Genomic DNA, 27,021 nt, shown 5'->3' with positions numbered 1-27,021 from the left:
TGAAGAGCTTCAGTATCAGCAAGGTTTTCCAGTGGCATGTAGGTATTTACCACCATTTTTTTTGGTACATCTTAAAAAGTTTACATAAAAAACACTAAAGACCTTCTGATCTTAAAACCTCTGGTGTCTTGGCTGAAACTGGCAGTTTCATCTAGAGCTGCTCAGTGTTCTGCAAGAAACCTATGAAGTATATGTAGCATAAGCTGAAAATCAGATTTAAAAAAGTGCTTAACTACAGCTGCAAATATTATTTAAAACTACATCATCAGCACTCCTATAGCAGAGAAACTGAGGTAGAGGGTTTAGGTGACTAGTGCAATTCACACCAAGTCAAGGGCACAGAATCTCAACTCCCTGATCTAGCCAGCAGACAATGCTGCCATCTCAGTGTTGGGCATTTTTATAAAGTGTTCACTTTTAAGAAGTTTTTCATTCAAAGACCAACTATTCATTTTCAATACCTTGTTACTATTATACTCAAATGAAGGATTTATTTGTAAGCCAAAGCTTTCTAGCCAGCAATGGAAACGGACACGGTCAGATGCTGTTGCTGTGCATACCCCAAAATGTTTTAGGCTTTTGCTATGTTTACATAGCCCAATATTCACTGTCTTAGCTATAATTTCTATGAACTAATGTGCATGCTTTATGACATATTAAAACATTAGCACAGCATATTTCAGTCAAGGTTTTCTAAACATTTTACTGCCAAAGTCGATTACTTGCAACAGCAAACTGAACACAATCGGAGGGGCAGAGAGGGTGCCTGCACATGGTGACACACACCTGTGTATTGTGTGCATATATCTGCATAGCAAGTTACAAGTATATGTACAAATGCAACAAGAAAAAGGTTAAAAGTACATTTAGACCAGCTTCAGGTGGTACTAATATTTTCCCAGGTAGGACCACAATGACAAGTTTGCCAAGGTTGCACCCCATTAGCATTATACAGAGCAGACTGTAGCCACTCTGATACTGAACTAGAGCCCCTGGAGATTACAGATGCCAACCTATGTTGCTCCATTTTGATTTAAGTACTTGCACATGCAGTCTCTGTTGGTTATACTTTGGCCACCTCTGAAGTACTAAATACTTACGCATCAATAGTTGGTATTGCATATTTTCCTGTGTTTGTAAGCATAGCACCCTTTGTATTGGGATCTTTCACTTCCATCATGAAACTCCTGGGAATTCCTGTGCTCTTTTTAATCCTGGGAACAGACTCAAAATTTTTGTCCTGTTAAGAAAAAGAATCCAGATATATTTCAGCTTTAAATGGAACCTGTTTAAAAGGAAATCTGAATGCATAAGTGTATGTAAGCGATAAAAAAAAAAACTGTATTTTTTTTCCTTTGCAAATATGAGGACTGCATGATAAATACATACAATTCCTTAACTGACTAAGACACTGCAAAGAATCAGGCAGCTGTTTTGAACTCAATGGGACAACTCCTGTGCTTGAAGTCAAACACAAGCACAGGTCTTTGCAGTACTAAGGCCTAAAGTGATAATCTCTCCATTCATGTAATAGTGGCTGTAAAATATTTATGCTATAGAGTAGATGTCACATAGATTTGAATCTACAGGAAGAGAATGGTAGAAAGATCCATCCTCTTTACACTCGTGTACAATTAAAATGATAAAGTATTCAAATGTGAATTGATTTATTCATACAAAATCTATATTTAAAATATGAAGGATGTGACAAAAGTCTCAAGTAATTATGAAGCATTCCACAACTTGCAATATGAAAGTACAGGACATATCCCCTTCACCACAATTTCTCTCCTTTTCTTTATTGATAATCTTAAAATATTTTAGAAGAAATTTCTTCTAAATTTTCCTTGATTTTTAACACTTCCCTGCAGTTTTTAAAATCCATTCTATAAACTCATTTTACTCCACACACTGAAGAGGCTAACTATCATGAATATAAATAACTAAACCTTTGCTCCTTCTTTTAAAAATTACTACTATTAAAAATAGATCAGATAGATAAACATATTACAAAGGTCCCCCCTCTCCTTAATTTCTTGTAATTCAGAGGAACACACAGCAGAAAAACTCTCAGAATGGAATGTTTATCTCTACAGTGCATTTCTATTCTGGACAAAGATACTAACTCTGAAAATGAATTTTTTTAAATACATAAACTAAATCCAGCCAGAAATCTGAATTACTAACAAAGCTCTCCGCTCTATCAGACAGGATGTCTTGTCAACAAATAGTATACAGTTCAACACTATCAGCTGCAATGCACAGGCACAAAAGGAGAAATTCAGGGCAGAGTTTCAACCTTTGCTATGAATCATCTTGCCTATGTATTTAAGTTAGATCATAAAATTCAATAAACTCATACTACTAAAAACATAACAGTGCAAATCCCACCATAGACTCTTACCCCATTTGTTGGACAATTCTTTATGTAATGACCAGGTTTTCCACAACGAAAGCACGTATAGGATGGTGGAGGTGGACCCAAAGGTTTCTTCATGTAACTAAAAAGGTTTAAAAAAGGTGTGTCTATGGTTTTTAAAATAACATAAGCATCTCTCTACAATTTGTCCATAATATTCAAGGAACAGATTTGACATTATAAACACTTACTTGATTGGATCATATTCATGGCCAGACTGAGACATCATAGCTTTTATTTTATCTTCTTCGGAAGCATTGGCTTCAGCCAGATTGGCAGTCTGTTTAATAGGTAATTATTTGACACACACATTAGAAAACACAATTAAGTCCACACAGCCAAAGACAACACCACTCATCCAATCCTGTAAAGAGCAGCACAAATCTAACTGAAGTTGCATCAAAATTGCTGCTTATATTGTCATGAAGATGTTCTGGGGAGTCCTTAAGCCATTACATGATGTTTGTGTGCCTGCTAGTCTACTTGAGAAAAGCTTTCTTGGACACTCAAAACCTTAGGCTCTGTTTGTACCTTACATAAAGACTTGTGTAACTGCTCCAATTTTCTTTAAAACAAAAGTGGACTTGGACTTAAGCTAAGTGTACAAAAATCTTATTCAGTACTTTTAAGTTAAAGAAACTGAATATTAAGCTCCAGACTACATGAAAAAGTATGTTCACTGTGCATTTGTATTTATTCAGAAATATGGATACAAGTAGCAGTATTCACATTTCACAGTGTTAAAAGGACACTCAACTTGAATTATTTGAAACTTACTTTTAAAAAAATATATATATAAAGTCCAGGTCTCTGATATAGCACCCTTGAAGAGAATGTGCTTTTAAAATTCCTTTAGTTGTTTTAAATAAGAGTTTGTGTGTTCCCCTCCTGAGATTTTTAGAAGGGTCTTTTCAGTAAAGCAGAAACTGACTATACACAGAGTGCTGTCACGTGTAAATAGGCTAAAAAAAGTGTATTTTTGTTAACTTTACACTATGAAGTGGTGTAACTACAGCAGGTACAAAATTTGTAGATAAATAGCTTTCAAGTTGACTGTCTCTCTTTAATATGAAAACTGTAAATGTAATCCTCTTATGTGGAGCTAACCTTTCAAAATACTGAAACCAACTGAGAAAAAAAATTAAAATTTACCAGTACTTGTTAAAATATTTCATTACACACTAGTCCAGATACAAGCAGGGTCTAAGGGAGTGACTGCTAATTACTTGGATCTTCAAGCACCTAGCATTCAGATCAACCACTCAAAGTATTTTATCTTTTTATACATTCATTCACAAAAGCAACCAACTAGTTTCAACATTTTATTAAATGGTTGTTTCATATACATAGCTTTTCTTAACAGTAACATCATCCAGATTGACATCTATGAAACCATTTCCATTAACATTTACAGAAAATGTGATTTACAGATACTTAACTAATTTGTTTGAACCCAAACAGTTTACAAACACATTCAAAAGCACAAAACATTAGTAGGAATAGACCAAAATTCCAATATGGCATTTAATACACAATAGGAATAAAACAGAAAACTGTTAAACACATTGCCTCCATGCTAAGCCAGTCTGCTCTGAAGAGGTTAAAGTAAGTAACAGTTTTGAGCTGCTTTATGTTATGTTTCTGCATTTTTCAGAAATACTTAAATTCTCTCAAAAAACTTAAAAAGGAATACACCATGTGGACAGCTTTTCACATCTTAGAATAAGAAAGTTGACATGAGCTTACAAAACCGAGGACAGATTTAGGGACAGCACTAATGGAAGCTAATCTCTTTAGATGGCTATTTTTCAAGTAAAATTTCTTAGTTGCCAAATGGATGTGAGATTTTCATGTTTACAGTGGAGGGGAAGCTATAGATGGAAAGAATCATATTTTTCCCTGGAAAACAAATGCCAGTCTTTACCCTCAAAAGAAAGGAAGTCTAACTACTCTGTATTATGTCCTAACCTTTCTACTTTTTTTATTTTAAAAGAGCAATAATATACTTGGCTGATACTACAGTATCTTTTTAGTAAGTATAGTCACTAGTGCTTTCCCAAACAAAGTTACACATCATTGAGCAGAAAATGCAAGCAGTTTCATAGCAAAACATGGCATATACAACAGTTTCAAAAGGTCACATTTGCCAATATGCCACAAATACACATTGGTATATTCCTATAAACAATTGATACATTTACACAATTTACAAGTCTGTGTTCAAACAAATTAGATCGTATAAATGTTGTCCACTGTATATATACACTACAAGTCTGCAACTTATGAAAGTATGTGCAACACTCAAAGAATTGGTCTAGCACTGGAAAGTCTAGAAATCCAAAAATAAACGTGCAATTGTCCATGTTAACGAAAAGCTTCTATTTTGGCTGTTGCAAAAAACTCTGGCATGTCCATAACTTAGAGCCAAAATATTATTAAATTCTTCTTTAAAAATTGTGCTAGTTTCCAATGGAAAATTAACGAAACGTATGAAAGAAACGGTAAACAGCTTCTGAAGTGCTTCTTCCTTGTGTCTTGAAGATGAGTAATACTGCAACATTATGCTGAGGCTGATAAGGTACTCCCCTTCTATCTTCCCAAACTGGGAACTACTCTTTACAGGATAGTATCAATCAATATATACACAAATTTTCAAGTTAAAGTCAGACTTTTCACTAAAATAAAATTTTGATCATATTACAAAATTAGCCAGATATAGATCACAATATAAGACATTTAAATATCAAGCAAACAATTCATTCAGTTTTATTTGACAAGAATATATATGTATATATACCTTTGTAAGCTGGGCCAGAGAAATAGATGCAGAAGAGTCATCAATCTGTTCACAAAAAATTAAACACACATTCAAGTTCCACAGTCAAAACATAGCGATATTTAGCCTCTACTGTAGTCTGAACGTCTACTCCAGGTATTTTTGTGTGTGTCATTGACAGAGGCATTTTCCAAAATAGTGCAATTTTTATTTGCACAAAAGAAATGGGGCCCAAAACCATGTCAGCTTTAAAAATGTGTGAGCAATCAGGAGAGTCAGCTTCTAATGGGAAGACACTAAAATAGTGAAGCAACTTCCTTAAATCAATGTATTGACTCAGAGCCTCTTCTCCCCTTGATGAGACCCTATAATGCCCCAGATCAATAGGACTGAATATTATGGACAAATACTTCTCACTTTGTAGCTAACTGGGTTAAATTTTTTTAAATAATTTTTTAAAGTTAGTTAGCGAAAGAATTGTGTAAATATATAAATGTATGTTTACTATATTTTGTAATTTAACACTTAATCATGAATGAGTGTGGTTATGCTTTTGTGAAGTACACAGTAGCCTGTTGCCAAAAGAAAGAACAGGCATATCAGCCCAGAGATAAAAACTTGCCAAAAAAAAATCTATTTAATAAAAGCAATCCTTCCACTGATCTACAAGTCACAAAATAAACTGTCTGGATCAAATCAGGACAAGTAAAAAGCTGTATGATTCTATATGCCATAAGAGCTTACTAGAACAGGGAAGAAATGAAACAAGTCCATTTTATTAAAACAGAAGGGCATATTATAAAATTGAACTGACAACGTGCAATATTTAACATCCTCCCCCCCATGCCCCAAAAAAGGATAGTTTTTAATAGTAGTTATGAGGAGTGGTTATGGACTCCATTATGGACAAAACCAAGAAAGCATACTTTCGGTGATGAAGGTAAGAACTCAGGTCCCAACCCTGCAAGCTGCTCATCCATACAGGCAGATCCCCTATACTTGCCCAAAGTCCCTTGCAGGAAAGTGGCTGATTTTAAAGGCTTAAAATGGATCCGTTGACTGCAGCATAAATTAGATTACCTATTCAAAACTATTGGTAATATGTAATTTTTCCACACATGAAAAGGAAAATTCCTATGCTCTTTGTAGAGGCATCAAATTGTAACATTCCACCACCATCAACAAGAATGAAATGATTAAATAATCAAAATGATACTTAATCAAAATAAAATTTGTATACAGAAAATATTTAGAGATTTTGGGCTCAGTGGTTATTTTGTCTTAAAATTAAGCTGACTGGAGAAATGGAAAGCCAATACAATCACTAGCAAGAGCTGGAGAAAGATTAAAAAAAAGTAACAGAATGGGTTTTTAAAGAATCTTATAGAAATTCGACACTACTTAATGTAGTGAAAATATGCCAAAGAATAATTTTATTATTCCAACTTTGGGGAACGTATCTGTAATGAACCTATTCTGCATTCAATCAAAACGGTCCCAGAGTTTACGATTCCTCCACCACATGGGAGTCTTCTGCACATGAGCAGTACTTGCAACACAACCTTTACACTGATTTTTACTGAATTTTTACAAAGATTTCAAGAAATGACACTCCTGAAAATATTCTATGGAGGGGAAGAATTAGAAGACTCAGAATTTGAAGCCTCATTTTAATGGTAATGCTTTGCGAATTTTTATTATAAATTTCAATTTAAGAAAATTTCAGTCTGCTATAAAATCTTAATATGCTATTATGTTATGACGCTCTACATTCAATTAGGTTAAAAAAAGGAAATGTAGTTAAATAACCAGAAACTGAGGTTCCAGAAGTCCCTCCTTTTTACATGTGGAAATAAAGAGGACTATGGTTTACAATTACAGCTGATAAACACAGAAGCTCAGAAAATAGTTTTAACAGTTTATTAAGTGTTATGAATGTTTTACCAATGCTAGACTCCTCAGTGTTTAATAGTACAACTGCAAGAGTCCAATGGAGAGCTGTTCTAAATCGGTCATATTTTCTACCTGGAGCACAGCGAGATAACATAATAGTTAAAATTTTCTCATGCAAAAGCATTAATGGCTTTAGACACTGACCTAATTTCTTAAGGAAGGGGGTAATGTTGTTATTTCTGAACATTAAATTACCACCAGAGGGAGTGAATAGTTGATTAATGTCTGAGTGACTATCTCCTGGTGGCCTCCCTGCCTATGTTGTATTCTACTCTTTTTTGCTGTCAACTTTTTAAAAATTTCTACTATAGTATTGGTCAAGCTTCCTGCCAGCCACTGGATTGACACACATGGAACCTACATGTCCAGGGTTCTTGTGACTCCAGGTGACTGTGCAACAGAACAGACCCGATACTATAGTAGAACATAAATAATTAAAAAGGTGAATGATTGGATTGGATCCCATGTCACACAGAAGACTGTCCAGAGGAACTGAAGCAGAGTAGAGGGAGGGGAAAAAAAAAAAAAGAGATTGGAAGGAAAACAAACCCTCCAATCCCGAATTTTACACAGACCACTGTTGGAGAACTATAGGGATTTTAGTTTCAATGATAACTTGAATCTTGAGTATTGTAGGCCTTAACTGAAGAATTGGCCAACTAGGATTTCAGCTGAATTTTAGTGACTTGTACTCTGAGCAACGGACTCTTTTCTGTATTTCTACAACACCTAAGACAATGGGGGGGGGGTATTGATTCTGATTAAGGCTTCTTGTAGCTACTGACATACTGATACTACTAAGTTAGTCAAACAAAGGTTCAGAACCCTAATTCTGATTGTGACAATGCCAAAATGGGCACACAGTGTAGGAGGATAGTAACACATAAAAGAGCAAGGCAATGCAGAAATAATCAGTCAAGATAATTATCAAATCACTTGAATTTATATCAGGTATACTAACCCATTTTAAGCTTGCCACCTTATGCTTTGTTTTTACAGTGTGTCAGCTTTCAATTAACTTAATCCTAGTACACTGGAGCCAAGTTCTGCTTTCAGATACATGCAATGGGAGTGGTGCACATAGAACTAAGGACAGAATTTGTCCCTGATAATAGGTTGTGCTGGGCAATTAAGTGTAATTGTGCCCACATCACTGGAAGTGACTTATCCTGTATACTGCAAGGACAGAACCCCTAGTGTCTTTGAGATTTAAAGACAAAAAGCACTAAGAGATAGATATTATCATTAACAGAAATTGCGCATGTAGAGGACTGGCAAGATCAGGCCCAAATTGATTTTTTTCTGCCCACAACCTAAACAGTGTCCAATCGTGCCAACAAGACAAGAGGGAATATTTTTGCTTTGCTTCCATTTTAATTTAAATAGTTCTAATTAGAATTAATACAGTCATTCTTTAATGTATATATTTTAAAACTGATGAGAAATCTGTATCAGCTCACAAGAAGATGCTACTTAGAAATGTAATACAGAGATGCCAGGGAACACACAAGGCTAAAAGAATGTTAACTTTATTTATGAACATGTGATTTGTGTTCATACACATGCTAGTAAACAAAAAGGAAAAGAACTGTTTTCAAGAAATAAAAACTCATCTGAATTAGACCAAATACTGTAAATGTGGTTTACATAAATGCATTACATTAACTTCTAGATTCACTGGGCCAGTTAAGCTAATTTGAGCTAGCATTGAGACACAAGTATGTCTAAAAACCAATTTGAAACCAACTGCTAACAGAATATTGGATTGCAGATTAGGTTTTTAAAGATGTTAATACCGTAAGTACAAAAGACTAGGATTTTAGATTTATGATGTTACATTTCATGAGAACCAGAGGCTATATTCTTTGCGGACCACCAACCCAAAAGTAGGAATTTCTAGATTCTGTTATTCTAAAAGCTTTTCAAACAATCAGATCCAATGATCCAGGGTTAGTGTAATGCCTCATACCATTCTAGATAAAAATCAGTTGTACTTAAAGAAAAATAAAAAATAAAAAACACCAAGTAATAATTCTGAATACTAATTAGGACTATTTTGAAATGTTTGAATTATGCACAATATTCAACCCAATCAGCAAGTCAAAGTCTACACCATAACCAGTTAAATATTTGTTTGTGTAACTATAATTCTGTATTTGCAACAGACTAACAATCAATGTGTCAAACCTAAAGAAAAATGCTGCCCTTTTTTCAACTGTAAAATCAGAAGCGGTGGTATACTAAAGAAAGGCTTGGTCACTGACAGCTTAAGAAGCATCTAACTCAGAATTTACCCAGATCAGAAAATGTGTTGCAGGTAAGAGTTAAGGAGGTTGGTAAGGGGTTTCGCTGGAATTGCACAAGAATCTAGCAGACAAGTCAACTAATTAGCTGAAATTCCTACACCAAGTTTTAGATACTTTAGTCTGCAGACATACTAAACTTTATATCGCAGAAAGTAGAAGAATCAAATGCAGAACTTTAGAATACCACTTTGTGTACTAAAAGTTAGTCCAATTCTTGGCAACCTTTTCAAGACATTTATGTACTCAGAGGTGCCCAAACAATACCCCTTTTTACTCATACAGTTTTAGGGAATGTAAATGCTCAAGTATTTAAGGACAGCAAAATGAGCCATTTAGCTGCACAGAAATTCCCCCACCCAATATGCTGGGATATATTTGCTTCGGCATTTGTTTGAACCCCAAGTCAAAAAGTAAGAAACAATACCAAGTTTAACAATAATGGTTTCTCAGTGGTTTTTGATAACATTTTCAAAAACCATTAGGCAAAAAAAGTATTGAAAACAAAAGCTAAGTGATACAATGTGAAAATGGCAAAAAATACACTCCAAACATTTTTATTGCAAGAAACAAAAAGCACACAACAACCTGTACAAACATACATATTACTAACTATAGACAGACAGATGTAGAACATGGCACCATGTTCAGTTGTGCAAACCTTGAACCTTCATGATCTGAAAATGATCATACATTATCTGTACAACACAAAGTCATACAGGAAGTATTCTGGCATATTCAATATGAAATACAATGCATTACTTGGCACAAATACTAGTATTCACATTAAAAGTGTGCAAATGATGGTATCACTTAATATTTTTACTATTTTGCATCAAATACATTGTATTAACAATATATACTGTGCTTTGTTGGAAGTTAAAATTTAAGTTAATATTTAGAAAATTAATTTGCTACATTACTGTTTATAATTAAGTGCAGTGTGTAGGAAAAAAGTGTGAGATTGTGTTTTTACATACTGCTTTTGAAGTTCCACTCACTGGTTCAGTTCGACTTCTAGAAGAAGAAATAGAAGTTGTCAGAATAAGAACACAGTTTACATCCTTTAAACAAACAATGAAAACATACTATGTCATGATTACCAATATTATATGTTCTGATAATTTAATGAATATGGAGGTTTAGGTGACTACAGAAACTGTTCTCCCTTGGGACTCACAGCCTTACTTTGAAGTTACAATACTTTTTGAAAATATAAATGTAAGACTCATGTTTGTGGAATAAAATTTAGTTAGTAAAAATTGAACTTAAAATTCAACCAGTCTGCCTTTGGACAATTGCCAACATATTAATGATCTTAAATATGAATTGCTTCATGCTATAATTCTGTATTCTCAGTCAGATTATCACCTATCTAAGCAGGGGCTTACAATTATCCAAATAACTCTCACATCCCTAATGCAGTTATACTAAGGATCAGCTCTGAGACTCTCTGGTTGTATGTTATCATTATTCTAGCTTCTGGAAAAGAAAAGTGGTAGTCTAGATAGTTACTGGCCTAGTGGATGAAAGGAAGTAGTAGACATGATATATCTTGATTTTAGTAAGGCTTTTGACAGTCTCGCATGACATTCTCAAACAAACTAGGGAAATGTGCTCTAGATGAAATTATAAGGGGGTGAACAAATGGCTGAAAAACTGTACTCAGAGTAGTTATCAATGGTTCACTGTCAAACTGGGAGGATATAGCTAGCTGGGTTCTGCAAGGGTCTGTCCTGGGTCTAGTATTTTTCAACATTTTCATTAATAACTTAGATAATGGAATACAGAATATGCTTATAAAATTTGGGGATGACACCAAGCTGGGAGTGATTGCAAGCACTTTGGAGGACATGATTAAAACTCAAAATGACCTTCACAAATTGGAGAATCAATCTGAAATCAATAAGATGAAATTCAGTAAAGAAAATGAAAAGTGCTACACTTAGGAAAGAAAAAACAAATTCATAAATACAAACTGGGGAATAGCTGGCCAGGCAATAGTACTGCAGAAAGGATCTAGGAGTTGCAAAAAAGGCTAATATTCTGGGGTGTGCTAAAAGGCAAGTGTAGGTAAGATGCAGGAGATAATTGTCCAACTCTATTCGGCACAGTGAAGCCTTAGCTGGAATACTGTGCCCAATTTTGGGTGCCATACTTTAGGAAAGATGTGGACAAACTGTAGAGTCCAGAGGAGAACAACAAAAATGATAAAATGTTTAGAAAACCTGACCTATGAGGAAAGGTAAAAAAACTGGCCACGTTTAGTCTTGAGAAAAGATGCCTGAGAGGGTACCTGATAAGTCTTCAAATAGGTTAAGGGACGTTATAAAGAGGACAGTGATCAATTGTTCACAATGTCCACTGAAGGTAGAACAAGAAGCTTAATCTGCAGCAATGGAGACTCAGGTTAGATGCTAGGAAAATTTTTCTAACTATAAGGTTAGGAAAGTACTGGAATAGTTTACCAAGGGAAGTCATGGAATCCCTATCGTTGGAGGTTTTTAAGAACCGGTTAGACAAACACCTGTCAGAGATGGTGTAGGTGTACTTGGTCCTGCCTCAGCATGGGGGGATGGGCTATTTTACCTCAAAGTCCCTTCAGCCTTACATTTCTATTGTTTGAAATGTGTCTGATACTGAAATATTATTGGATTCTATTGTTTGAAATTAGAATTTTAACTTGTAAGAATCATGCTAAAAAGTAGAATGTTTGATGTACAGTGAATATTACTATAAATCCTCAATGTGGTCCTCTTACAGGATTTCTTTGTGGAAGCCCAAACACCCTGGTGAGGGATCTGCTGATTTTAGCCACGAAAGTGCCCAGATAGTAAACCTTTTATATATGCTATATTGACTAAAAGTAGTAGTAGAAACATCACCTGAAAGAAGTTTCTAGGATTTTGTGCGGTTTAGGAGTCCTGTGACAAAAAACAAGTCTTAATTACCAGAATTTGCTCAAAATAAATCCTGAATATTCTACAGTATTTAGGAATTCCTTTATTACATTTGAAAATGTGTTGAGGTTCCACATATTGATTGTGGATCTGCAAACTACTTAAGAGAACTAGGCATGCAATTGTTGGTATTGTTAATAAGAGTTGTATAATAAATTACTGAACTTGTGAAAAGTCTCCCATGAGCTGAGGCAGTTTAAAGCCTCTCATGGAATTTATGCTTGTAGGCCTTGTGCTTACAACAGTCACTACTAGGAAACCTGTTCCAGGCTCACAATAAGAGGTAAGTACATCCCAAAGGTGGGGGTAGGTGAGGCAGTTCTTTAAGATATACACCACAGATCTGTTTATCAATGTGTTTACCTTGAAGAACATGCTATAAGATGAACAGTAAATTTTGAAAGGCATTGCATACAACAATACTGTAGTTCTGAGCTTAAAATCTCAAAAGCTGCTTATTTTTAAGTTAACTGTAGTACTGAGCTGCTTAATAATTAAATTGGCACACAATATGCAACTACTCAGGAGTCACTTCTGCACTTTGCCTTCTACTTGTTAAGCTAGGGGCACCACAGAAGCAATGGGCAGCCTTTACGGAGAGAGCAAGATGCACCATTCTTTCTGTACCCCTACAGATTTGTACCCAGATACTTATTTGGTCCTCATCTCTGTTACTATCTAACACTACTTTGGAATAGCACTGAAGCACCAGGAAGATGCCATCTGCTCAGCCACAAATTAAAATTACTCATTCAAACAAAGCTAGCGCAACTAATGTAGAAGTGGAATAATACAGGATGAAAGAATGGTAACAAGAAACCTGTAATCCTGACTTCATTCACTGGAATTTCTGACATTTTAGTCAACACTACATCTGTTACTCCACACTGGGATTAATAGGGAAAACAGACATTTGGAGCTCAATGGTCAACATAGTATAAAACAGAATTAATGAAAGAATCTTTTAATCTTGTTCACATGCAAAATGTCTTCCCCACCCTGAAATTCAGTAATCAGGTGAGCCATGTGTTTGGAAGACATACAGAATGGTGGACCTTGGTCTTTCCAGTACTGTTTCTATGCAAGACTCCATGATTGTTGGCAATACTAATACTAGTAGTTTGTTTATAAAGTACCTGTCCTGTCATGTCCCAAGACAGAAGTACACCCATCCACTTACTGACAAGTAGCCACCCCTGACATGGGAATGAGTCAGTAAATATACACAACATGCATGAGAGATGAGAGATGACTTAGTTGGGTTTGGTCCTGCTTTGAGCAGGGAGTTGGACTAGATGACCTCCGGAGGTCCCTTCCAACCCTGATATTCTATGAGGGGAAAACTTTCGCCAAGGATTATAGGTTTTTCTTCTTATAAAAAGTGCAATGAAATCTTTCCTGTCAATACAGAGCAAAAAGGGCCTCAGTTTAAGGGCACAACCAAAAGACCAACTCACACAGTAAACTGAGCAGAACTCTATCTACCTCAGAATTTAACTATGGGATTAGAATCTGGAGTCCCAAGAAACCTATTCAAGCCATCTCTCGCGCAAAGATCAAGAGGTTACAGGTCTCATCCTTTCCAGCTACAACATGAACCAGTAGTAACTCTTATGAAAGGAAGAAAACCTAGACACGTTTGAATGCTTTTAGCAAACTATGCATTACCCAAGTCTAATGGCCGCAGATAGAGTATTTGATTGTATGAATACCTACATGACATATGTTTTGCTTGTAGATTTAACTCCTCCAATAGGGATTCTTCTAACAATTACAGATGAGTTCTTAGGAATCAGGGCACTATCATCTGTGTATTCTGAAAAGAGTAAAAATGTGGTAAGAAAGATCAATTTCCATTCCCAGAAACACACTTCTCTTTTTCATATGCAGTCTGTTAGGTACTTAGAATTCATTTAACTGAGAAAAACCAAACCCAGAATTTTACAATAAATACTGAAAGGTTAAAATTAATCCACACAAATTAATTTCTATGAACTGACCACCAATTCTAGAGGGTTGAAAACATACACATAGGCAAGGACAATGCTTAAAAAAGATGAGGCTAATCTAAGTTCTACATTGTTATGATCAGAAAGGTCACTAAACAGGTACTTTCATATTCAAGAGATCCAACCCATGGCAAATTTAGGTTTTCACTGTAAAATGGAATCAGCTTGGCCCACAGCAGCTTCAAAATTGAACTGGTAACCATGCAAAAGCTACAATGAAAACAGATCTGAGGTAGAGTCTGCAGGGCAGGCAGTTAGGAATAGCAATCTTTTAATTTAAATATGCTATAATGTGTTTATTTACCTAAGTTACTAAAAATACATTTGAATATTAAAAGTGAAAATGTAAAAAAGCTAATTTGTCACTATTGTGTTTATTTTTGGCATTTTTTCAAGCTCAATAAAAATCAATGCCATCAGTTTCACTTTCAGGTTTTCAGTGTTTGATGTTTGGGTTGAAAACAAAGTAGAAGAAAGTCTATACAGTATTAACTGTTTAAATTGGATTTCTTTTAATTGTGGAAATGTGTCTATTCTCTCTTTATAAAAACTTAAGCAATTGTCTTAGAAGTAACTGAGAAAAATTCACAATGCCCCTTGCAGATTCACTTTTCAAAGAAAAACCAATTTAAGACAAAATCCTAGATTTAACAAAAATTAAGCTAAACATTTAAAATAAGCTCTACATAGTGCTGCACTTGTCTTCATGAAACTGTTATAGTCTGATCTAACCTCAAGCTCACATAAACCTGCAAGTCTTTAAAAAACAATACACAATATCAGGTTACTTTCAGACTCAAAATATGCGTTTTGGGACTAGCTCTGCCTAGCTATTGTGTAACAATGAGTGGTAAATCGAGTTTCCAGGATTAATTTAGCTTGCTCAGGATGAAAGGAACATCTTGATATATGTGAAGCTGGGTCACATTTTTATTATAACATTCATAGTACTAAACACTATGATTAAGCTTCTGTAGAGAGTTCCATTATAAACTTTTTCACTTCCTCATAACTTTCTGGAGTTCTCCTTTGGGTCTGAATCTTTCTATGATAGGTTCAGACCACAGGTGATTTATTAGTTTTTGAAATATGAGGATAAAACCCCTTTTGGCCATTTCAATTATGAGACAAAAAGCATATCTTTAACAGATTTTTTTTCAGCTAGTTTTAAATGATTTTGGAACCACAAAAATAATTTTGAACTTGTACTCCATGAAGAACTGTTTCTGCACTACGGTTGGAGGGGGAAAAAAAAGCTGGGACTAATGATTAATTTCTAAGCATGCTCACTGGGCCCCTCCTTGAAGTGTAGCAAAGCCTATGAAACTTCGTTCCCTATGGCTGTGTGTACACACACACACACACACCCACCCACCCCAGAAACCTGAACCAGCAGGACAGCACAGTCTAAAAACCAAAGGTGCCATGCATCCACACTGACATCTGCTTTTATCTCTGTTTTTGCCACATGTTCGCACTTGTACTTTACTATGCCATTACAATTGCACAGTCCCCAGCACAGCTCTCTGAGGCCATCGCTTCCACGAGATTTCTAAAAGCTTTCCTTTAGCGAGTCTACCAGAAATGAGAGAAGACCAAAACTTCTGTAATTCTCTGGAAAGGGACTTCTCAAACCCCTAAATGCTGGAGCCACCTCCTATATCTTTTCTCAAAATGCAGGCTAGGACAAATGTTCAGCTCTTGTTTGGCAAATAAGGTTTCTGATGGGGCTTCTGTACAGCAATTGTGGGAGAGAACACTGCAAAGAGCAAGAAAAGCAGTTAACACAACTTTTCCTCTGTCATGCAGTCCCAAGGCTTAGAATAGCTGGTGTAAGTGATACTTGAGAATAACATTCAGCTGGAAGAGTACTACTATTGGTTCAGACCTTGACCACAAATTGGTGAGACCAAGTTCTTTGACATCTAGGATGAGCACCAGTAGCTGTGTAACTTTAGAATGAGGAAGGAGACTTCTCTGCCTCTGTAGCTAACTGGCTCCAGTACTGCAGCACCAGCCTGTCAGGATGAGCACACTTCTTGCCATGAAAGAGCTTTGACTCTCTATGGCAGCTGGCTACCCAACCCGAGATGGGGTGGGGGTAACACATGGCTAATTATTAATCATGGAGGCATATATGGGAAGACATAGCAGAATCAAGGCAGACAGTGTAGTGTGCCAATGATCACTGAGGAATTCAAACAACTGGGATCCCTGAACTGTGCGGGGGCTATTGAGGGAACCCATGTGCCCACTCTGTGAATGCATATTCCCATACAAAGTCCAAGACGTAGATTAACACAAAAAGTTACTGCTCAATTGTGACAACTTTTAGAGACTTATGACAGTTTCCTGGGTATTTACATAGGATGGCCAGGCAAAGTGAAAGATGCACAATTTTTCAAAGAGCTGGACTCCTAAAAAATGGGCAAAGGATGACTACAATGTTGACAGTTGCATTTGTCTCCATTGTGATTCTGGTCATCCCACATGCCAGTTTTCACTATTTCTAATTAATCTATTCCCAGATTACACAAGACTGGAGAGATGTCAATTCAAACATACACATGGTGTCTGGAGCAGCATGAGGTTTTGTGAGCCTAAAAATAAAATGGGAAATGTTTGATGATATCCAAAGGCCATTCAGTGATCAACATAACATCTGCTTGCTGCATTTTTTTAATATATATTAAAACAAAGGTAGTCGTCTATGGAGAGCTGAGGGAGTAAGCAACTAGCTATGCAGCAACCTATGCAAAGCTGGACACACAAGTGGTTGTATCTGAGACAGTTACTTATATACAAACATTGTGCGATCCTCATCAGAAATGCTTTGTATACACACTTTTAAACTGTTGGTTCAGTGAAGTAAATATGGTTTTTTTTTTAGCCATTTATATTTCGTTGCTGTGGGCTTCTTGTGTTTGGCATGTAATTATCCAGTTATCTTGATTTGTATGGTGGGGGAGTTTATGGAGGAGTGATTTGATGTACCCGAGAACAGTAACTGACAGCTGCTTCTGTGAAGTGCCTTTGTAGTGGTGGGCTTATACTCTTGATGATTTTAATGCATTTGTTTTACCTCATGCTTTATTAGTGATTTGTATTAGTTCTGGTGAGGAAGTTTTGTGGAGGAGTGAATTCATGTATTCCTATTAACGAACATTATGCTTGATGCACAGAGCCTTTATTTTTAAGAAAATGTTTTATTATACAAACATGTTTACAGGTCAGCTGCAACAACAAAACAAAGTAACATTTGTACAATACGAAGGGCAACTGACAATCATTCATAAACTGTCAAGTTATTGGGACTCCAATTTTCCTTTCCACTGGCTTTAAAAGGCGCGAGTTGCCAAAGGAACAGAAAGCAAGGGAGCTGAAGAGTAGGTGGCAGCCTCGTAACTATTATCCTGATTTAATTGTGTTTTACAGGCAATGCAGGGATCAGTTGTTAGATCATCACACCGTCATTTTCCTGAACACTTTGTATTTGTTGAACATTTCCCTTTAGAACTGTCTCCCATTCTAATTTCTCCTCTTCCTGAAATAGTCCTGCCTCATTGTGCTTTGCCCTATATTGCAAAGTGGCCCTGATTTTGTGTTCCTTGAACCAGTACACTGTCAGATATTTCACCACTGTGAATCCGTTCTGCATGACACCAAGCCTCTTCTGGGACATCCATCCTACTGGCGTGGCCACTATAATGGAACATAAGTAATGAGTTAGCCATAGCAATACTCATCTATCTCTAACCCTACTAATACCAAGATGTGCAACAGAAATAAATTCAGTTTCAAATTCTAATACCTTCTTGCAAGTAATTTTCTTCCTGGATTACTCAATGCATGCACAACACTTATAAGAAAGAGGGTTCATTAGGATGCTAGATTAAGGCCTAGAATGGAATTGAGGGGATAGGTGCTGGTCACTAGCTTGACTACCAATGTTTATTTATCACAGGAAAACACTTGAAAACATTTTCCCGGCATTTGGGGGAAAAGGAAATTCTTGAGGAAATGAAGGGAGAAGCTGATAAATTAGCAATGGAGTTATTTGCATAGATGCTTTTTTGACTGTTGCTACATACTGAGCAGAAGGATCTTTTCCTGAAGATTTAGAATGCAGTAAAGTATGAATTGTTCAAACCATTATCTTCAATTTGCATTACTTTGTGTTTGTCAACATTAAATTTCATCTGACATCACAGTGCCCATCACCACAGCTTGATGAGAGTACTCATGTTAGTCTTTGCTAACTTAAATTGTGTTATCTGTAATTTTGCCACTTCACTTCAATTTCCTTACTAGGAGTGGTGTGTATGTGTGTGGAAAAGGAATCTTGTTACAATCTGCTGTTCTTAACTACTGCTATGATGATGGCAGCTAATCTGGTGCACCACTCTGATATATAGCTTAATATAGCCAACATATTTTTTACAGTGAAGTTCTCATTTTTAGATTTTTTTTTACATTGTGGTCTCTTGCTATTTGAATCCACCATACTAAAGCAAACTTCCACTCTGACAGGAAGAGTGGCCCATACAGACAGAGTGTGGGGGAGTTATGTAGGGGCATGCCAATATTGTAGAATTATGAGGAGAACCAAAGCAACTAGGTATGAAAAAAGCTCATCAGCTACTGCAGGGTTTCTCAGACAGGGGTCGCCACTTGTGCAGGGAAAGCCCCTGGAGGGCCCCGTCTGCAGGTCCGGCCAATCACGGCTCCGGGCCAATGGGAGCTGCTGGAAGCAGTGGACAGTACGTCCCTCGGTCTGCACCAGCTTCCAGCAGCTCCCATTGGCCCGGAGCAGTGATCCGCGGCCAGTGGGAGCCGCGATCGGCCAGACCTGCGGACGGGGCAGGTAAACACACCGGCCCGGCTCGCCAGGGGCTTTCCCTACAGAACCGGTGACCCCTGTTTGAGAAACCCTGAGCTACAGCTTATATTGTCAAGGTGGTGGAGAAAGGACTTGTGGGGCAGGAGGAGAGGACATTTCTATCCTCACATAAGACTATTATCTGCCTTTTCAAGGCATGACATTCATAAGAACCCAGAAAACTCTTCGCCAATACTTAAGTCACAGCCTCCCACACCCTGTCCCCACCAGTATATTTTACAACAAAATGATATATACCTGGTGTTGAGAGCTCTGTGTTTTCAGATTCCTTGCCCTGCCATTCTGTCTTGGCTGCTATATCTGGATCCTTCATGCACACAAAACAGATCCTATGAGGTCAGCAACAAGCCTGGCATCTTCAGAACCAGCTCCATGTTCCAGTGGTCCAAGTTGGAAGAGGACTCCATCAACATCAATGCAATGCATGGGACCTTTCTGCTATGCAGAAGTATTTTTGTGGCTCTGGAAGGCTGAGTCTCAAAGAATGTGTCCAGTTCACTGTAAAAGTGGCATACTTTTTGCCCTGAACCAGGCTTAGTGCCACTAGCTCAGGCCTCATTATACAGGATGTTCAATCCCTTTACCATTTCTTGGCATTGCCTGCCCCTCTAGTGATGCCAATCTCCACTAGTCACTCAGACTCCCAGTCTCACACTATTATGAATGACCAAGATCACCTGGGCCTTATCTCCTTATATGGCCATTAGTGTTTGCACATCAACCTCAGGTAACTGATACTATAGTCATATGATGGACACCTCCAAAACATGCTGCTGACAGAACAAGAATGATTTCGGCAAAGTTGTAGAAGAAATTGATAGTCATGGAAATAACACATTTGAGTTCCATTCTGTACGTGAAGCTATTTGCACAATTAAGTGACTTATTGCCAATTTGACCTTGCACAAGAAACTTCAGAAAGTAGAGCAATGAAGGTCACCTGGGTAGTGAATGCTGCACTGTGAGATCATAGCATGAGGATTACTTGTACAACTGAGGGATGTTACCCCAGCAATCCCTATCCACATGAGCACTGCAATAGATATTAGCACAGTGGCTAGCCTTTCTTCAAGAAAGGGTAATCTATATAGTGGTTGTAATGCCTGTGTACCATAGGAAACATTTTAATACATGCAAGATGTGTTAAAGATATGTTGGGGAATCAAATAGTGGTTAGCACAAGTTTTGTATTGTAGATAGCACTTTTTAAGCGGCATCACTAAAACTGCATGGTAGAAACCAATTTAGACAGGGCTCAAGCCTTTTTACTCCTTTAAAGAGAGAAGGAGATGACTGTGGTAAAAAACCAGCAGAGCTTCCAAGAGCACTATGTATTCTACAACCATCCATTACCACTATAGCCAATGTAGAGTTATGGACATTTTTTCCAGTACAGAAATGCTCATTCCCCTTGCCCTGCATGGCAAGGGAGTAGGGCAAGAACAACTGCTGCTCAAGACTGAACTCCTGAAAAAAATCTACAAGAAAAACTGCCAAACATCTGGTTAAGGGAGAAAAATCATGAAATCAAAGATAGTTATGAATTCCATGATCTTAGGGTTCTCCTGCAATTTTTTATTAATTCAGTACTGTCTGAAAATCTCCACTTATAAAAGTATGATCTGAAATAGATGTTTGTTTTCTTTTTATAATGTATAAAGTGGGCATGAAAGGTATTTTTCCCTTTTAAAGAAGTGCCCCATACTGCTTATTTACCACCTTAGAAATATGAAAAGTGTCCAAAGTCTGAACTTTACTGGTTTTGCTAGAGTCTTTTTTCAGTTTCAGAGAATGTTTATTGTGAGCATGAACACCTTATCATTTGATCCTCAGTTGTTTCAGCCTGAACTGTTTTAGTGCCACTCCATGTGAAGACTAGCTGAAAAAATTTAACTAGTCCTCCCCATTACTGTTACACATTGTATCAGTTGCCTTTTCAAGTATCCCCAAAATCACTGTTTCTGCGAGCTGTGTCAGGAACAGTGGAAAAAGTACTCAGAAGGCACTGCAATCAGAATGGTTCAGAAAACGCTAGTGTGGTTTGAAGCTGAGCATATGTTCTTAACATGATTCAGCACCAAAGAGTATGTGCCTAAACTGGTGCTACAGAACCAGTTCAATCATTCAGAATTTGTCTTCATCTTTTTCGTGGTTATCCTGAAGAAGTTTACAATTTATGACCAGTAAAGTTGGATAGGCAACTGAAACTCAAGGCTACCAGGCAGAGGGATTTGGGGTAGTGAAATATAAAAAGTTTGCATATTTATAAATCTACTATTACACAGCTTTGCTTTCAAGAGCCAATACTTTTTTGCAACAACATTTTGCATTTCCCTCCAACTTCTACATGAACCCTCCCCAAATAATCATGCGGACAAAATAAACTCTCTCACCTATTTCAGCATTCCAATTTTAGAGAGTTTATGTCACATTAACAATATTTATTTCCTAGCCTTATCTTTCCTCCTCTTAACTGAAACTTGTCAGTTCTAATCAAAACTAACAGACTGATGGCTAGTCAGTTCATGAATGGAACTTGAGTTATGTTCCTTCCATTTTAATCAACACTTCCTTTTAGGAAGGCAAACAATCAATTTAATAGTCTGGTGAAACATTATGGAATTCTGTTTTCTTTGGAGAATAAAAACATTAAACTTTTTACAAAGAACTCATCAAATCAATACGAATTCAAAATGAATGAGCCATGAACCCTAACCTTGAAGTTGTCAGAGTCTTTTTAAAGTTACATTTTTCTCTGAAGATTGTTTACCTGCCTCTACTACAACCACCACCTTAGGGTCCAATCCTATAAAGATCAGGGCCTAACCAAAATAAAAAAAAATTCTTTAGTTCATTTATCCTCAGTTTCCTGTGCATTTGATAGCCCTTTGTTTCAGTTGCCTATTCTGTCTGTGGGTCTTTCACACAGCAACAGGGAGAAGAAACACACCCACCCACCAACCAGAAAAGGCAATTGCAAAAATCACAAAAAACAGTTGGCAGACAAGGGCAGATATAGCATCCAAATGTTTCACTTTTAAATTTTAGTTGACTAAATTGGTTGCATTCCTTTAAAGATAATATATTGCATATTAGAAGTTAAACACTTCTTAAAGTTGTTGCAAGTTGAATTCTAAAGTTATACCAATGGTTGATCCACCAATGTAAGACTCCTGTAGAGAAATATGAAATGATAATCCCCCCAGAGCCAGCAGCACTATTCACTGAATGGAAATAATGGTATTTCTAAAAACTTCTGAGAAGTGTATGTTATTCACAAATCCATTTACAACAGGACAGGTCATGTACCAAATATATCAAGATTCAAATGCTCACATGGGATTTAACCAGGTGAGCAGATGCAATTAGTTTGTAGCAAAGAAGTAGACAGACAATAAAAAAGTGACTGACAGTTTGAACTTAAAGAACTTCTGAATGATTGGAAGTCCTATGTTTTATTAAGAAAAGAATGGTTTTGCATTAATAGGTAACTCCCAAACATATCTACATGTTTGCGTGTGAATTGCTCTGTGGAAAGGATGTCATAAGGGTTTCCATGAACAGTATAACATGAATACACATTACAGAAGGAAACTAAACAGCAGTATAAGGCTCTTTATCCAAGCGCTAACACTGAGCTCAATTTCTGCAACTCTGCCATCTAACCACCATTATCTAATTCTGTAATCTCACAGCAGACAAAACTAACTCAAAGAATCTGTATTGTCAGTGTGTAGTTCAGGAAGTAATCCTCCCCCAACTGTATTAAAATTCTGCATCTTTCAACCTCCTCTTTTGATGCCAGTAGAATTCAGGTGGTTTGTTACTATAAAACTTTTCCCCATGTTCCCCTGCCAGCCCTATAAACCAAGAAACCCAGAAGAGTTCTGGGAAATCAAGACTTCAGTGTCAAGGAATTCAGCATTTGCCATAGCAGATCAAAGCCTAGACAATTAAATCTGACAATTCTTCAGTGGTAGTTATCGTGAGAAAAGCGACTACAGAAGTGGCATTTGTTACTCCGCGAGCACACACTCCAAGCCATATCTACTGATTTCAATTACCAAAGCACACCTTTCAGAGTTTTTACGTCTGTTAAATACTCTGTGCTCCTGCTCGGCCCCTACAGCCAGAGGAGACGGAGATGGGTCTAAACGCCGACTCCTGCCTCAACAGCACCGATCAGCCGGTTCAGTTTCTCTGGCTGGTGACGAGGCACAAGCTAGGGAGAGCGCGAGGCGGGCCGGACTCCGGCACAGGGGCGCGCGCCCCGCAGGCCGGGGGCTGCTCTCTCTGTTGCTCACCCGAAGGGCAGTGGTCCCACCCGGGCGCCACGCGGCCGCAGCGCCCCTCACCCCGCAGCCCCCTCCGCGCCCTACCTTCTTTGGTCTGCGCGTTGGTGATCTGCAGGTCGCAGTCGGCCGCCTTGAGCTTCTCGCGGCCCATGATCTGGCGCTTGAGGTCGCACAGGGAGATGTGGAGCCCGTCGAAGGTGACCGTGTCATAGTTGAGCTTGGAGGAGAACTTGTAATGGACGCAGGACATGGTCGGGGCGGGGCCTGCTCCGCGAGGGGGCCGGGGTCAGCGGGGGGAGACGGGTCCCGCTCCGGGGCGATCGGAGGCCCGCTCGGGCCCGGCCGGCGGGAAGCCTGCTCGGGGTGGGGCTGCTCGCGCGCGCTCTCGGGGCCCGGCTCGCGCTCACAGGCCGCCACGCTCCGCCATGGCCAGGCCCCGCGCTGTCAGGCTCGGCGGCCTCAGGGCTCCATGGCGGCGGCTCCGGCCTAGCCCCGCAGGGATCGAGCTGGGCCTCGGCGGCGAGGGCGCTGCTCCTCCGGTTCCTCCTTCTCCGCCTCACAGCGCGGCCGGGCGGACGCTGCGCCTCAGGCTCCTCTCACGGCCGCTCCGAGGCCCGGCTTCTCGCTATGGCGGCTCCAGCGGCCCCTGCCTCAGCGCTCGACTAGGGGGTTTCCCAGACAGGAACCGCACGGGCGAGGGGGAGAAGCGCCGCACTGCGCGTGCGCCTCGCCCTGCGCCACACCCACTTTCCCTCACGTGACCCGGCGCATTATGACAAAGGAGCTGCCTGCTCCGGCATCACGTGATTGGGGGGGGGGGGAAGAGAAGAGGGATGGGGCCAGGAGGAGGGGAGGGGTGTGTGCTCCTCAAAGTCTGTGACGTTCCAGCCCGCCTAGGACCTGGCTGAGCCTCGCCTCGCCTCATGTACTGCCTGGGCCTGCACACCCATGGGCTGGGAAGCTCCCCATCATGAGCCGCAGCAGATTCAGCGTGTGAACTGCTAAACTATCCCAGGGTTAGAATGAGATGAAGCTTCCCATCCAGACCCCCTTGGAAATGTGGGTGGACGCCCCAGCTGCAGATTTAGCGCCCCTTAAATTCCGCACAAAATGAGATTTCATCTAAAAAATTCCAGTTTCTAGCCCTTCTGCTTGCAAATAAAATCTCCCGAAGAGACTCAGTTCTGTTACCTTCCTGAGTATGTTAACCTGGGTCTACACAAGACTTTTACATGCAAAAATATCCAGTGTTGGTACCACTAGTTTGACTTTATTGCTAGTAGTAAAGGAGGGATCTTTAGGATAAGGACTCCTGGGGCCTCCTGGCCCATGAAGGATTACTAACACCATGCCATCGTGGTAAAAACATCAGCATCACATGGTCTGATGGTCCCTTCTGGCTTTAAACTCTATGACCTTGTCTGCACTAGCATTTCCAGGAGGGGACTGCAACTGGTGGTAAGGAAATATTTCAGAAGAAAGGCTAGTGTAGACAAGTTTGTATTCATACAGTAGGCTGTTAACTCTAAAACTTTATGCTGATGATTTTGGCTAAAATTCCTGTGAAAATCGTGCAGATTTGGAGGCAAACTGTTTCACTTGGAGGCCAATCACGTCCCATTGTAACTTTAATCCAACTTTTAATTGCATTGAACATACATTATAAAATAATTTTTAAAAACCCAGAACATTAAATAAGAAAAATTGTGCTAAATTACAGTTAAGATTGTGCTGTGCAGTTAAATGACTGTTAAACACAATTTTAAGTAAACTCAAACATTAAAAAAATGGAAATCACTAGCTAAGGTTACATAAACAATTTTGAGACCAACTTTAACATACACACAATTCAACAAGCAACAAACAATTCTCTGTGATCAGCAGACAAATAATTATTAATTCTTTCCATGTGACAAAACACAGTAACTGCAAGGTCTAATAAAGTCTGAGGAAAGACTATAATTGTTTTCAGTAGAAGTTGGATTGTGCTCTAGAGTAGCAATACAAATACAGGGGCAGAGTTAAGGTTGTTTAATTACTGCTTTCAGGGATTTTTTCTCCTTAATGTTATTTCATGTGCACTATCTGATGGTTAATGTAACTTTAATTTGCGACTTCCATAACTTTTCATGCTTTTGTTTGATGATGTGTTCAGCAGTAAATCTTCTAATTTGCACTTAGTAACCTAAAAAGTAACTTATTGTTTTTTTTATTTTGTATTACATTTGCAGATTAGTGAGGAAAGAGGAGGAAAAAGGAAGAGGTTGATGAGGAGGATATGTTTTATTGTTCTACAAGTTAGTTTATAGATCGGTAGAAACCGCTTAGGGAACTACTTACCACTTTAGCCATATTGTTTTAGAAATGGTGGACTGCATCCACCCTGAAGGCTGTACTACTTTAAGTCTAAAGTGGTACACAAACTGTGTGTAGACAGGGCTTTTGGTTTTGAGGTTCTTGGAGCGGGGAGTGACCTTGAGTGTTTGCAAAGTGCCTAGTTAGTACATAATTTTAAAGAAAAATTAAGTAAATCATCTTCATCATTTTGGAATGGCGGCAGCAGTTGCCTGTTGGCAAGAGACCAGCGAATAAGTAGGACTGTTCTGTACATTGGCTTCTCCCTATCCAGAGTTTGTTTTGTTGGGTGGATCTTTAATTCTCTTTTTCTTGAACTTTGGGTACGTGGAAAGGGGGAGGGCAAAAAGGACTCTGCATTGCCTTACGAACCTGGGGAAACTACCAGTCTGAGAGCCAGAGACCTGTTGAGCTAGTTCTGGAATGTCCAGATCTCTCCACCTGTGACATCTCAGAGTTCCAAAGCATGTTCTGTCATCCTTGAGGCTCCTGACTGAGGTCACACAGCTATTGTGAGCATGGCCATACTCATAATAAAGTCAAGCTTTAATTGTAAATATCTGGCGTCTCCCATCCTAATAATTCCCCTGTGTGGAAACTAGCATTAATAAACAAGAACTTGGTTCATCCCTTTTGCACAGTACCTATTGCCTTTGGCAACATATAACATTTTTGGCATCTTGATCAAGACTGAGAGTCCGAAGGCAGGTAACCAAAACAAGGATGTTCAGACCATAAGCATGGGGAGCGCTACAGATGCTATGCAGTTTTTCACTTCCGTTTGTGAGGAGGATAGGGACATCACACCAGGATTGAGAGCTAACATGCAAAATCTGTTTCAAATGATTAAGTGAGTTATGAATGGCAGCAAGTCAGATATATGCAATCACCACTTTGATCTTTATAGCCAAAAGATCACAATATCTAGTACCATAACATGGTAAAATCGGGCACATTCACAGTAGCAAGACCTCCATCTTTTTAGAGCATATCTTTTAGAAGAAAAATCCAGTTTTGATTTAAAAATTGCCAGGGATGGAGAAGACACCAC

At 38.4% G+C, this 27,021-nt stretch overlaps 1 protein-coding gene across 5 annotated transcripts in view; it reads right to left on the bottom strand.

Moving 5' to 3' along the window:
- RBBP6 (RB binding protein 6, ubiquitin ligase) overlaps positions 1–24,368 on the bottom strand; it is a 39,330-nt gene extending 14,962 nt beyond the window's left edge. For 2 of the 5 annotated variants that reach the window (XM_039490664.1, XM_039490668.1), the window contains exons 1-8: positions 23,700–24,368; positions 14,128–14,227; positions 12,337–12,375; positions 10,432–10,468; positions 5,217–5,261; positions 2,611–2,699; positions 2,405–2,501; positions 1,101–1,240 (exon numbers count right to left, since the gene is read on the bottom strand). In XM_039490664.1, the coding sequence (XP_039346598.1) occupies positions 1,101–1,240; positions 2,405–2,501; positions 2,611–2,699; positions 5,217–5,261; positions 10,432–10,468; positions 12,337–12,375; positions 14,128–14,227; positions 23,700–23,865 (713 nt within the window). In that variant the 5' untranslated portion in view covers positions 23,866–24,368. The remainder of the gene's footprint in view (positions 1–1,100; positions 1,241–2,404; positions 2,502–2,610; positions 2,700–5,216; positions 5,262–10,431; positions 10,469–12,336; positions 12,376–14,127; positions 14,228–23,699) is intronic. The other 3 variants (XM_039490665.1, XM_039490666.1, XM_039490667.1) reach the window with 3 other exon arrangements.
- Between the last annotated feature and the right edge of the window lie 2,653 nt (positions 24,369–27,021).

This window comes from Mauremys reevesii, linkage group 10, assembly GCF_016161935.1.
Source record: "Mauremys reevesii isolate NIE-2019 linkage group 10, ASM1616193v1, whole genome shotgun sequence".
In the NCBI taxonomy this organism is placed as follows: domain Eukaryota; kingdom Metazoa; phylum Chordata; order Testudines; family Geoemydidae; genus Mauremys; species Mauremys reevesii.
The sequence above is the reverse complement of the archived record's forward strand: the minus strand, read 5'-3'. Positions and strand labels throughout refer to the sequence as shown.